The sequence below is a fragment of the Mchenga conophoros genome, linkage group LG11 (genome assembly GCF_057382185.1).
Source record: "Mchenga conophoros isolate Kocher_MC1m ecotype Shallow Benthic linkage group LG11, M_conophoros_male_GT1.1, whole genome shotgun sequence".
In the NCBI taxonomy this organism is placed as follows: Eukaryota; Metazoa; Chordata; class Actinopteri; order Cichliformes; family Cichlidae; genus Mchenga; species Mchenga conophoros.
In genome coordinates this window covers 17,392,280-17,404,765 of record NC_140536.1, presented here as the reverse complement: position 1 = coordinate 17,404,765, position 12,486 = coordinate 17,392,280, and the positions used below count along the sequence as shown (strand labels likewise).

Here is a 12,486-nt window from a genome sequence, read left to right as displayed (position 1 = left end):
TCAGGGGCTTTTGGGTCACTTGTCTGATAATTATGGAGTCAGTAATGTATTTTATTAATGTCAGTGGAATAATAAATTAGGAGGTCCATTAAAATTGCATCAAAGGTCACATGGTTTCACCTCTTTGATTGATGTGGGGAAGAGAATTTGAGATGATTAGAGATGACATCCGTGGTTCCAATAGCTTTCATTTGCCAAAACATTTATCAGCATCGAGCCTCGCTTGGGAAACATGATTGATGATAAAATAACTGCTCCAAAATGTGAAAATATGAAGCTACAAATCTAAAGAGAGGTGTTAAAAGTGGTCAGCAACGGTATTAAACACTATCTACAGGAACCGAGAGGAAGAAAACATTTTGGGGAAAAAGTGAAATGATTTGAAAATGATTTCAAACTTGTATTTAATTGTAACTTATACACACAAATGTTCAAAAAACGTTTAAACATTTTGACTAAGTTGATGACTGGGAAGTTTACTGAAGGCTACTGGTGCCATCTGGCCGGGAACAAGTGTGACTTCACTGCTTTGCCTGAACCGTGCTTCATTTGTGTAATGTAACAAAACGAAAACATGTGTGTGAGTTTTCTGCTTTATGCTGCTTCTGGTTTGTCTCTTGTTAGGTAGAGCCATCAAACATGTGAAGGAGTCTATTTTCACCTCAGAGGCGGGAGCCAGAAGGGGCGTTCCCAAAGTCCTGGTCGTTCTGACCGATGGACGTTCACAAGACGATGTCAACAAAGTGTCCAAGGAGATGCAGGTGGAGGGTGGGTATTTACGTCATTAATCCTGAAATGCAATGAACGATGACTTACTCTGGCCCTAAACTATGAGTCTGTGACAGTCGGTGAGATATGTAATGTTGTTATAATGAGCGTGTGTGGTTAGAGTCCAGGAAGAAGATCAGAGAAAATCCTCATTCGACCTCTCTGTTTTAGTCCTGTATCTCTCACGCTGCTGCGGCAAGAAAACTAACAGTGTGTTAGATTAAAGGACTTAATTAATTCCAGCTTGTAATGAGTCTTCTTTTTTAATTTCATTCTCAGGCTACATCATCTTCGCAATTGGGTTTGCGGACGCAGACTACGGCGAGCTGGTGAATATCGCCAGCAAACCCAGTGACAGACACGTCTTTTTTGTGGACGATTTGGACGCTGTGAAGAAAATAGAAGAGCAGCTCATTACCTTTGTCTGTGAGGCTGCCACTGCCAGTGAGTAACACCAGCTCATGTTTAAAACAGAGAGAGAGAGGCCGGGAGGAAAATGAGTTCAAGTCAGATGGGGATACAGGTAGACAGAAGGGAAGAGGGACAGAATAAAATTCAGCTGGGAGAAAAGGAGATATGTATCCTGAGGGAAAAAATGGAGGAGAGAAGAACTTGTGCTAATGTTGAATGAACTAACAGACTCAGTTTTGTTCTTTCAGCTTGTCCGTCTGTTTTGATGAGCGGTAACACGTTGGCAGGTAAGAGTTTCAAATACCAATCACACAGGGCCATGCACTGTGCTGAAATCCCTGGAGAGGAAGTAAATAATAATGACTGCAATTACATCATGATGGCCCACATAGTGGTGCTAGCAATGATTATTGATTATTACACCAAAGTGTTAATGGTGATGATTCTGCTGCAGGTTTCCGTATGATGGAGAAGTTTGGCCTGGTAGAGAAGGAGTATAGCACCATACCTGGAGTTTCTCTGGAGCCGGGTTCATTCAACAGCTTCCCTTGCTACAGGTTACACCGTGATGCCCTGGTGTCTCAGCCCACCAAGTGAGTAAATGAACATTGATCCATCCGTTCACATCACAAGAATTGTGTCCTCCTTGAGTATTGGTCAGATTTTACTGAAACTTACAAACAGTGATCACCTAATGGGCTTTCACTCAAACTGTGCTCAACGTTAATGAGCTTTATAAACTCCAAACACAGCTCCAAATTCTTTAAGGTTGCATGTTGCTACATTTTGCATGAATAAAATGATAAAGACAGAAGTTCACTGAATGCCATTTGATATGATAGCTTGAAACATTGCTTTGTATACCACTTGTATCCTGTTAGATGGTTAGATAATAAAATAATAATAATGGATTGCATTTATATAGCGCTTTTCGAGACTCTCAAAGCACTTTACAATTCCACTATTCATTCACTCTCACATTCATACACTGGTGGAGGCAGCTACAGTTGTAGCCACAGCTGCCCTGGGAAGCGAGGCTGCCATATCGCGCCATCGGCCCCTCTGGCCATCACCAGTAGGTGGCAGGTGAAGTGTCTTGCCCAAGGACACAAAGAAAACTAACTATAACAGTGATCTTATTGGTCATGGTGAAGGATGGAGTGGTCCTAATGGGTGAATCCCACATAAGGAAGGTGTGGTTTGGGACTTTCTATCACCATTATGCTAAAATCAGTATTATGGCCACTGCCAAGTATAACATGCTGATGTGTTTACATATTTTTACCATACTTTTTGGTTATGGTTGTAAATACTCCTGAACTCAAACACTTTCTTTTGGTGGTGAACTGAATAAATTTGTCCTGGGTATGACTGCTTGAGAGACTTTTCGACTTCTCATTGGATTTTTATTCTCATTAGTTTGTGCAATACAGCCAACCAATGGCAAGATAACTTATCAGTTTCTACAAATTACACTTTACAAGAACCTGTGAACTGTGATGGATCACAAGACACATGAGTTACTGTGCCACTGAAATTGTATTTCAGTTGTGCATCATTATTTCGTCTGATAAGGAAGTGGATTTGCTCAGATTACTGTTCTCTTTATTTTCATTAATGATTTGCTCTGTTTTAGCTGAACACACAGTTTAGCTTTTCTAATTGATTCTCTTGTCAGAAAACTTTTAACTGGAGTCTGCATCTAATATAACAGTAACTTTTAAACAGCCAAAAAACATCCATCCATTTTCTTAACCACTTATCCAACTTTAAAATGGGGTTGGAACCTATCCCAGCTGCCACATGGTGAAAAGCTGGGTACACCCTGGACAGGCTGCACTTTCTTCGCAGACTTAACACATACAGACAGATAGCCCCTCATCTAACATCCAACATGCATGACTTTGGACTGTGGGAGGAAGCCACACAGGCACAAGGAGAACACAAAAGCATGCCAGTAACCTTCTAACTGTGAGGTTATTGTCCTAACCACTGCAGCACCACGCTACCCAAGCCAAGAAACAACTGATCACATTTCTTCTTTATGACTGCTAACTCGCCTGACAGCACAAATGCTTGATGAACAATTGGCACATCTGGAGTTGGCAGCTGGGCATAGCTTTATTCAAGTGTCATTAAGAATGAGATTAGATCTTAGAGCAAATAAGCAAAGATGATTTTGGCCATAAGAATGATCACGACACAGGGACACGATGATAAATGAATCAGAAACATCTGTAATGCACTACTTTCTCCTTCTTAAGGTCTGGGTTCACACACTTCTGATAGCTGTGTGCCAAATCAGGAAGCTACATTTGTGTTTTTAATATGTTTGCCTTTTTTTCCTGATTTATGGTTAAAGTAAATGCCTCTGTATTTACATTCATGAATGAGAATTTTTAGTTCTTGGCGACGATGCACCTACTTCGTTGAATGTGTTCTTGACTTGATGTTGTAAAGGTGTTTTTCTTATCCATGGAAATAATTCTGTCATCATGCACTTTAGTTGTCTTTTGTGGTCTTTCTGGGTTTTCGATCTTGTTGGCCACTGTATTCTTTCTTTTTAAGAAAGAACTAGATTGTTAAGCTGGTCACTTCTAAAGTTTTCCTTTTATCTCTGATAGATTTATTTTGGTTTTCTTGGTTAATGATCACCTTTTTTATTTTGTTCGGCATCTCTTTTGATCTATTTTTGATGGTTTCCACGAAAAGCTCCCAAATGCAAGTTAAACACTTTGAATCACCTGCAGGTTATTTATCTCCTATTTGTCATAGTATAATGAGAGAAACTGCTTCACCTGGCTATTAAACTGCCTGTCAGCCAGTTGTCTAATTATTTTTGAGCCTCTAGAAATGGAGGACTGTTTATACAAATGGCTCTAATTCTGAAACAGTTACAATACAGTACAGCACCTTTGTTACAACCCTTAAATTAAAGCTGAAAGTCTGTACTACAATCACACATTGATTGTTTGATTTAAACTGTGGTGGTGTACAGAACTGTGTCATTGTCCATCGTACCTTAAACAAAATTAATTATTTTGTTTGGTCTGTGTTTTTATATCTACAGTTTTAAACATGTACAAGGTTTTGAATAAACAAACACACAATTAAATAAATAAGTACATTTTTATTTTAATAAATAAATAACATTTAATCAATGTTTTGATAATTTAACATTGTGTACACTTTATTAATCCCATAGGAAATTCCTCTGCATTTAACCCATTCACTCAGTGAAGCAGTGGGCAGCCACCAATCCAGCACCCAGGGAGCAGTGTATAAAGGCAGCACCTTGCTCATGGGTATCTCAGGGTAGCCATTCGGTGGATTTAAACCCCCAACCTTGCTATCATGGGGCAAACACTCTACCTACTGAGCTATTACTATCCCCGGCTATCCAATATATTCACTTTTTCTTGGAATTACACATCTCTAGAAAGTCAGGTACAGAACTTACAGTGAAAGAGAACATGTTGTTTTAAAGCTAAAACTGCAACGAGCCAGCCAGGAGTCAAACCTAGAATCTTCTGATCCATAGTCAGACATTGCGCCACTGGCCCACATGCAAGGTGCTGGGAAGAACTTGAAAGCATTCGAAGAGATTGTTCATATAGGTTAAAAGATTTGGTACGTATCTACAGTAGCACTAGACTTCAGGTACACGTTTAAATACAACATACATGTTTGCTTACACTCAGTAGCACTCAGAGCTTTCAGTGGCTCCAGTTTCGATCCCCAAGGTCTTTTCTGATGTTTTCGGAGCTTATTTTCACTTGATGCTGTCAACAGACTTCCATTTCAGCTTCCTGTTCTTTGATTGCTCCTTTTCTGAAAAGTGACAACCACTCTGAAAAACTGAAGCTTAGGAGATTTAAGCCTGAAGTGCTCGGAGGCAGCTACCTATAAAAAGACTAGGCTCTGTGATTAAAAAGAGGCTGGTGCTCATAGTGAGTCTCAGGCATCTGAAAACACTCTAAAAGCAATCACAACAGCTAAAAACAGACAGCACACTTTTTAAACACACCTAGTGCATACAAGCCTTTCAGGCACCGCTAAGCTTGCTATGTGTGTGTTTGCCTGTCCTTTCATGTGTGTGACAGGTATCTTCACCCTGAGGGTTTACCATCTGACTATACTATTTCTATGATGCTCCGCCTACTTCCCGAGACCCCACAGGAACCTTTTGCGTTGTGGGAAATCCTCAACAAGGACAACGACCCGTTAGTTGGACTGATTCTTGACAGTGAGTTTGAATCACCTATTTTCTTTCTTCTTTACCTTTTTTGTCTCAGCTGGATTTTCGCACATCACAGTTTGACAAGTATAGACTTAAATAGCAGATGTTTGCTACAGCTTTCCCAGCACCTCCAAGTAAACCGAGAAAGTGCATAATGAAGCCAAACTTAGAAGTCGGGCTGCAAAGATATTAATGATTCCAGCTGGGATGCTACATTAACTACAGTTTTAATCCACTATGGTTTATGCAGCTTTAAGAAGTTGGGACGCGTTGTGAGAAGAAAAAGAGAAAAGAAAGAAGAGGAATGCAATGATCATTTAAACCCATGGTTAATTGTATGCATGCTATATGTGCTTATTTTCAAATGGATGCTATTAATGTGTTTCAAAATATTGGAGTCAGAGGCATCAAAAGACTGGAAAGGATGTGTACGCGGGGAGAAATGGTGCATTTCAGAAGTCACTGACAGAAAAAGAAAATGATGCTTTACAAGTGAAGATGGGGATTCATTACTGTTTTGAATAATGTGGCATATTGCTTCACAAAATGAAGAATAATGCCTTGTAAAAGTAAACATTAGAATTCAGAGATTGGAGTATTATCTACTGCAGTAGTTATTACAATATATTAATACGTCTGAAATCTGGAGAACTGGAGAAAAATCTGTCATGTAAAGAAACAATCATCTAAACAAGAAAGACCACCTTCTGATGATCCAAACTTATTACAGACTTTTTAGAGATGGAAGGCTGTTCTGTGGTCCGACCAGTCCACATTTGATTTTAAACGAATCAAAGGCTACTGGTGCACCTCTGTCAAGGTTAGCTTTCACATCACCAATGATGCTGCACACTGTATACAAGCCTATATATGCCCTGAAACATACACAATGGTCTCAATGATTTCAGGAACAAAATGCAGTTTTCCACTTTCAAAATGTCATATTTTAGCTTGTTTTGCTTTGTGGAAACAACAAAAACAATAAAAAGTATTTTCTATTTAACCTCGAGGATTAATAAAAATCAAAGATACAGACATGGTTAAAATAAAGCATGGCCTTTTTCAAATCTAAGGTTTAATGTGTCAGGACATTAAAATTATCTTTTCCTTAGCAGGTCTTAAAATTATGTAAATACAACTTTAGGTGAACTACATAACTATTTATTTAACAAAAATTAGGTCAAAGATTATAGGTGTGCAAAACTAAGTACACCTGATTAACCAGTGTGAGCACCTCTATAAAAGCAGAGGTTTTGGTTTGGAGCATTCAGGTGTGTGTTTACACAATGCCAAAGAGGAAAGACGCCAGCAATGATCTCAGAGAAGCAATTATTGCTCCCAATCAATGTGGGAAAGGTTATGAGTTGATTTCCATCATTGTGTGGAAGACCTTCTGACAGTGGCCCTGCAAATTCACCATAATGTCATTTTTAGCATTGCTCCCAAACTGTAAAAATACCCAAGAGCTTCATCTTAGACTCTATAAGCCTCAGTCAGCATGGTAAATGTTGAATGGCTGCCAGGAGAAAGCCTGTTCTCTCTAAAAGGAACATGCCAACAGGGCTTAGGTTTGCAAAGTTGCATCTGAACAAACCACAAAGCTTCCGGAGCAATGTCCTTCGGACAGATAAGACCAAAATTGAGATATTTGGTCCTAATACACAATGCCACATTTGTGAAACACCACCTACCAGCTAAAGGTTGGCCAAAACTGGGTTATGCAACAGGACATTGATCTCAAGCACAGCAGCAAATCTCCAAATGCTGCGGCAGAACCTGAACCTGAAGGGAGCTGTGCATAAATAATTACTCAACCAGTGAACTGAACCAATGTTATAAAGAAGTGTGTGACAAATTCTTCTACAATGATGTGAGGGATGATAAAGTCATACAGAAAATGATTAATTCAAGTTATTGCTGCTAAAAGTGGCTCTACGAGCTATTGAATCATTGGATGTACTTAGTCTGTCACACACTCTTCCTACTTTTTGCCTTAGTTTTTGCTAAATAAATAATGACATATACAAGAATGTCATATTTCTGTTTATCTGAGGTTGCAGTCATCTGATTTAAAGAGCTGATAAGGACCAGATTTGTCATTTTGTCCTGATACATAAAACCTGACAGACTGTATACTTTCTTTTTACAGTGACTGTTCCTGCTTTTTTTGGTAAATACCTGTATTATTTAACTCTTTCTGAATGGTACTGATTATATGTATGAAAAGGAGTCATGGCCTTAAATTTACAGCTGTGGATCAGCCACAGCTTGAGTACGATATAAAGTCAGTTTTAGTTAAAACAGATGGGATGATGATGATAATGGTGGCTGAAGACTTACCATGGTGCAGTGGCTGTATAGTAAGTGTTTGTGTCATACTGTGATAAGCCCTATCACAGAAAACAGTGCACACTCGGTAAGCTCACCCCTAGGGTGAACTTTTAGAAGTGTTTTGGACATCACTGACTTGGAGAAGACTTGATCTGCTGCCATTTCCATATCAGTGTATGAGATCCCATGTGAGATCCAAGGAGTAGCTGGAGGATGTTAAAAAATCATTTAGTTTTCTGTGCTTTCCCAATTGAGCCCGATACAGCAAGGAGGCAACAAAATTGCATTTTAGTTTGGGCTTGAGTTACTTCTGAGTGAGTGACATATATTTGCTTACATCTTGAGTCTTTAGTGTGAATACAACAGTGTATGTGTTATTCAAAAAGCTGTTTCTGTTAGTCCAGACACTTGAAATATGCAGTTTGATTTTGTTTGTTTCTGATTGAATTTCTTTTTTTTAGGGAATGCATGTTTGTAATACTTAGTCATGTGCTCAATTCACATTTGCACTGAATGGGAAAATTATCTATCCTCCCAACCTCACTACCACCACTTTCCTCCCACAGACTCTGGAAAGACACTGACGTTCTTTAACCATGACTACAAAGGAGACTTCCAGACTGCTACCTTTGAAGAGGCAGCAATCAAAAAAATTTTCCATGGCAGCTTCCACAAGGTTAGTTTTTTTTTTGCAACTCTGCGCTGAAAATAACTTTACGTAGCTGGATTCAAAATGTAGGCGTCAAAACAGACAAAGTATTTTTGCATTGTGGCTAACATGCTGATGTCAAGTGTTTGCGCGTGCGTGGTGTGAGAGCCTGCGGTGACACCATCACGACGGCCAACAAGATTTCAAGCAGGTTTGATTTTCTTACGACCAAACGATTGATGATCGGGAGCTGGTCGTGAGGTGTTAATCGCTTCTCGTTACCCCATGTATACTACACGATGCATGACACACGATGAAGGCGAAACTCGGGCCAATCACCAAAACAGTGAAATCTGCGAAATAGCCAACTTTATTTTTTACAATTATTATAGATGTTTTAAGGCTGTAAAACCCCTCACTACACACTTTATACACTTTTCTCAGACAGGCATGAACATTCTCACACTTTTCTATCTTGTTTAAACACTCTCAAAGTTCTAACCTTTGTAGAAAAATAAGTCCAGTATTACAGAATGAAAAGGCACCCGCAGTTGCCTGTGACGGTGCAAAAGTTTCGTCGACATTGTTTTGTTTGTTGGGGAGAAAACTTGCAGCACTTCAGAGTCACACTGCTAGTGATCGAAGATTTATGTAAATTTGACAAGCTGAACGCATTCTGACTGTACAGGAGACGCGGCACGAGATTGATTGACAATGGTTTACAGCCAATCAGCACGAAGAACACAGTGCGCTGTAAAAAATAAATCGAGCAAAATTGCATTAAAAAATCCGCGAAACAGCGAGGCCATGAAAGGTGAACCAAGGGAGCACTGTATTATGATACGTGATTATAGCATGATGATATTACGTTGCCTGATGATTACATTAAAAAAGACTAAAGTGTAAATCATACAATAGAGCAGCTCGTGACCATTGAAGCTTATCTACAAAAATGTCCTAATTACTATACTTAATCACATTCTCTCAAAGTAGGACTACTTCCTGCTTGATTTATGACCTCAGTAAACCATTTCCTGTTGAGTTTATTTTTCCAAATAAATGACTTTATGTCTTATTTTAACATTACCCATTTTCTAAATTATGATCCCATTTATAACAAACTTAGCAGTAAGTATCTGCTTCAGGGTGAGCGTGGGTTGCAAAGTGGCTTTCACAGGTATATCATCTGTGTGCATGCTAAAGCAGCTTCAGTATAACAGAAAATGAGTCATCAAACGATGTGGTCGGACTATAAGATTAACTGATCTGCTGGGATTGCAGCTGCTAATGCTATGCTAACGCAATATTTGGCTTAACATATTTGCTGTACCCATACAGTGGTAAACTCTGTTCAGAACTTTTAGGTGGTAGTGTTTCACATAAATGTTGAGGTTTGCTGCCTTGAAACTCTGGAGAGCAGATTGGGACAGAGAGAGAAGGAAATGTGGCGGTAAGCTGCCGTAGAGAGCCAAAAACATAAGAAAGCTCTATTGTATTTTTGGTGTTTTTGAAGCTGTGGCTCCTGTTGGGTGGTTTTCCAGAGGCTCCTGGGCTGAAATTTTTCTCTCGATCTGTCAGCACTGCTGCGGAGAGTGTTTAAAAATGTGATGATAGCCCCCTTTCCTATTCCCTATCTCCCTCCCACTCTCCACTGCTTTTCTTGCACCAATTGTTTTTTTTTTTTAACCAGTGGAGAGTGCAAAGTGGGAGTAAAACTGCAGATTTTAACAACCTTTAAGTATTTTCTATGGTCTCCTGTGATAAGGTTATTGTGGACTTTTGTCATTATTTTTGATGTGAATTTAAAAAAACAAGAATAATCTTATTTTAAACAGTCTCTTTCTTTAATCAGTGCAACACAAGTAACTTTTTTTAGAGTGTAATCCCTTTAAAAAAGTAGATTTTATGAGTACACCATTAGAACAAGGTCTTTAGTTGTTTATGCAGTCATACCTATTCCCTGGAGAAACCATATTATTTATCCCACCCAAATGATTTTCTTCCAAAGGCATTTCATATTTCCCTCGATGACTGGGATTACGTCTGAGCATTTTTATGTAAATTATGTTGTATCTAATTACTCTGACTGAGTGAAAATAGCAGATTCTGATGGCTTTCCTCCAACAGAAGACAATTTTGTGCTCACTTGAGAGGAAAGAGCATTTTGAGAAAAAAATAAACACAGAAATAAATACTGATGCAAATGCCCCCGCTGAATAAATAATGACATTGATTTAGCCTCAGCAGGCCCAGGAAATGACTAATTCACATTGCAAAACAACATTAGCCGAGATAAACGAAATAATGATAATCAGTCCTTTTGTCTTTACATGCACGTTCTCCTTTGAGTGCCGATCATTTCAGGAGCTCTTTTAATTCAACCAGTCGGATTTAGATTTTGCTTTATTTTCTTTATTTTTTTTAAAGACTAGTAGATGTTTGTTTGACAAATGAATAGAACTCCAAGAAAAGTTTCTATAAACATTATTTTGCCTGGAATTTCTGTGGATTTCTTCTGAAAACAAGCCAACAGCAGCCCACTAACTGTCTCTATCTCAGTTCTCAAATGTCATGGAGTAGCTGTCCATCATTCTCTCTGCCTTTTGTCTTCTCTGTTGTTTCTCGCCTTTCTCCCGGAGAACATGACAATTTTCAGAGAGGGAACAGATGCAGAGGACTGCCTGACCAGAGGAAGTCTCCCTCTCCATTTAGACAGGATGACAAGTGAATAAGAGGAGTGTGTGTCTGTGTGTGCATGTTTGTGGGTCCTTTATAAAGGGATTACCATATGAAGACGCCTCATGTGAAAGCAGGAATACTCAGCGGGATCTGGCACTGGTGGAAGCACACACACAAACATACACTCAGCATGTTTGTGTGTGTGTTCTCTCTCTGTACACAGAGGGAACAAAAACAGGTAAAGGAAGAGAAGAAATGGATATGATGAGGAGTTTTAACTCTTAGACACACAGAGAGAAGAGGTGAAAGTTATCCGCGATACACAACTCATTTTGCTCCAAAACTGTGCGGTCACTATTTCTGTGACCCAAATGATTGAATGCCCCGCATTAAAAAGTTACAAGCAGCACACAAAGCTGTCGTTGTGTGCGCTGTAAAAAATCGACACTAAGGAAATTTCCACCTGTACATTTGTTACTTTCTACAGCTATCCACCGTATCTCACCAAGTTTAAAGAAGCACTTTTAATTTGTTTATTGATTGTTATTATTATTATTTTAAATCTATATTGATGAATGTTGGTAGGTCCCCGCCTTTGACAAAACACTTTAGAACATAAACTATTTGGTCTAGAAAGTAAAAAGAGTCCCTGTAGGAAGTAAGACGTTTTTATTGTCCAGTGTAAAAAGCAAAGGATTTTCACCTTGGAGAGAGTTTGAACCATAAGTGCATCAGTGTTTAATGAACTGTTGTGTGGAGGACACATTTATGGGCAGAAGTGCAGGATTCTTGAGACAGGAATAAACTTTAAACAAGCTTTAACGCTTCCGGTTCCAGAAAACCAAAAAGAAAGCCCAAAATCTGAATGGTGACAGGGTACCATTCCAAAGACTACAAACATACTCAGAAAAGTCAGGGAAAGCAGAGCAAGGAAACGAACAACAATGTGGAAAATAAAACACAGGACAGGGGGAGACTCAGGAAATGGATACATACAGGTGGGGAACACAGCTGAAACTAATCAAGGACGAAGGGACAAGGAGGGCAAAATCAAATAAAAACAAACAAACACCAGAGGCAAAAATATTATCAACATAAAACAGGAAGAGAAAATTATCTGTGGAGCCCATATACATGCATGGACTCAACATATGGGTAATGACCAGAGATGGGCAGTAACCCTTTACAAGTAACGTCCAACATCCAGGGACCATTCTTGTCTTGTGGGAGAGGTTTAGGGAACAGTTTTGTTTGTTTAGATTTAGTTTGTTTCTGCTTTCCTAGATTTTTCTATATTTATCTGACAGATAAACCCAATCCAATACTAGTGATGTTAGTCTTGCTATAGAAGACTATAGAAAATACACAAGGTTCATAATGTACATCCATGGTTTCACTTCCTGCTGGT

The 12,486-nt window shown here is 39.0% G+C and overlaps 1 protein-coding gene across 4 annotated transcripts in view; it reads left to right on the top strand.

Moving 5' to 3' along the window:
- col14a1a (collagen, type XIV, alpha 1a) overlaps window positions 1-12,486 on the top strand; it is a 161,131-nt gene that overhangs the window by 94,029 nt on the left and 54,616 nt on the right. For all 4 annotated transcript variants that reach the window (XM_085291188.1, XM_085291185.1, XM_085291187.1 and 1 more), the window contains 6 exons: window positions 625-768; window positions 1,048-1,212; window positions 1,428-1,466; window positions 1,634-1,772; window positions 5,283-5,425; window positions 8,317-8,426. In XM_085291188.1, coding sequence (XP_085147314.1) covers window positions 625-768; window positions 1,048-1,212; window positions 1,428-1,466; window positions 1,634-1,772; window positions 5,283-5,425; window positions 8,317-8,426 — 740 coding nt within the window. The remainder of the gene's footprint in view (window positions 1-624; window positions 769-1,047; window positions 1,213-1,427; window positions 1,467-1,633; window positions 1,773-5,282; window positions 5,426-8,316; window positions 8,427-12,486) is intronic.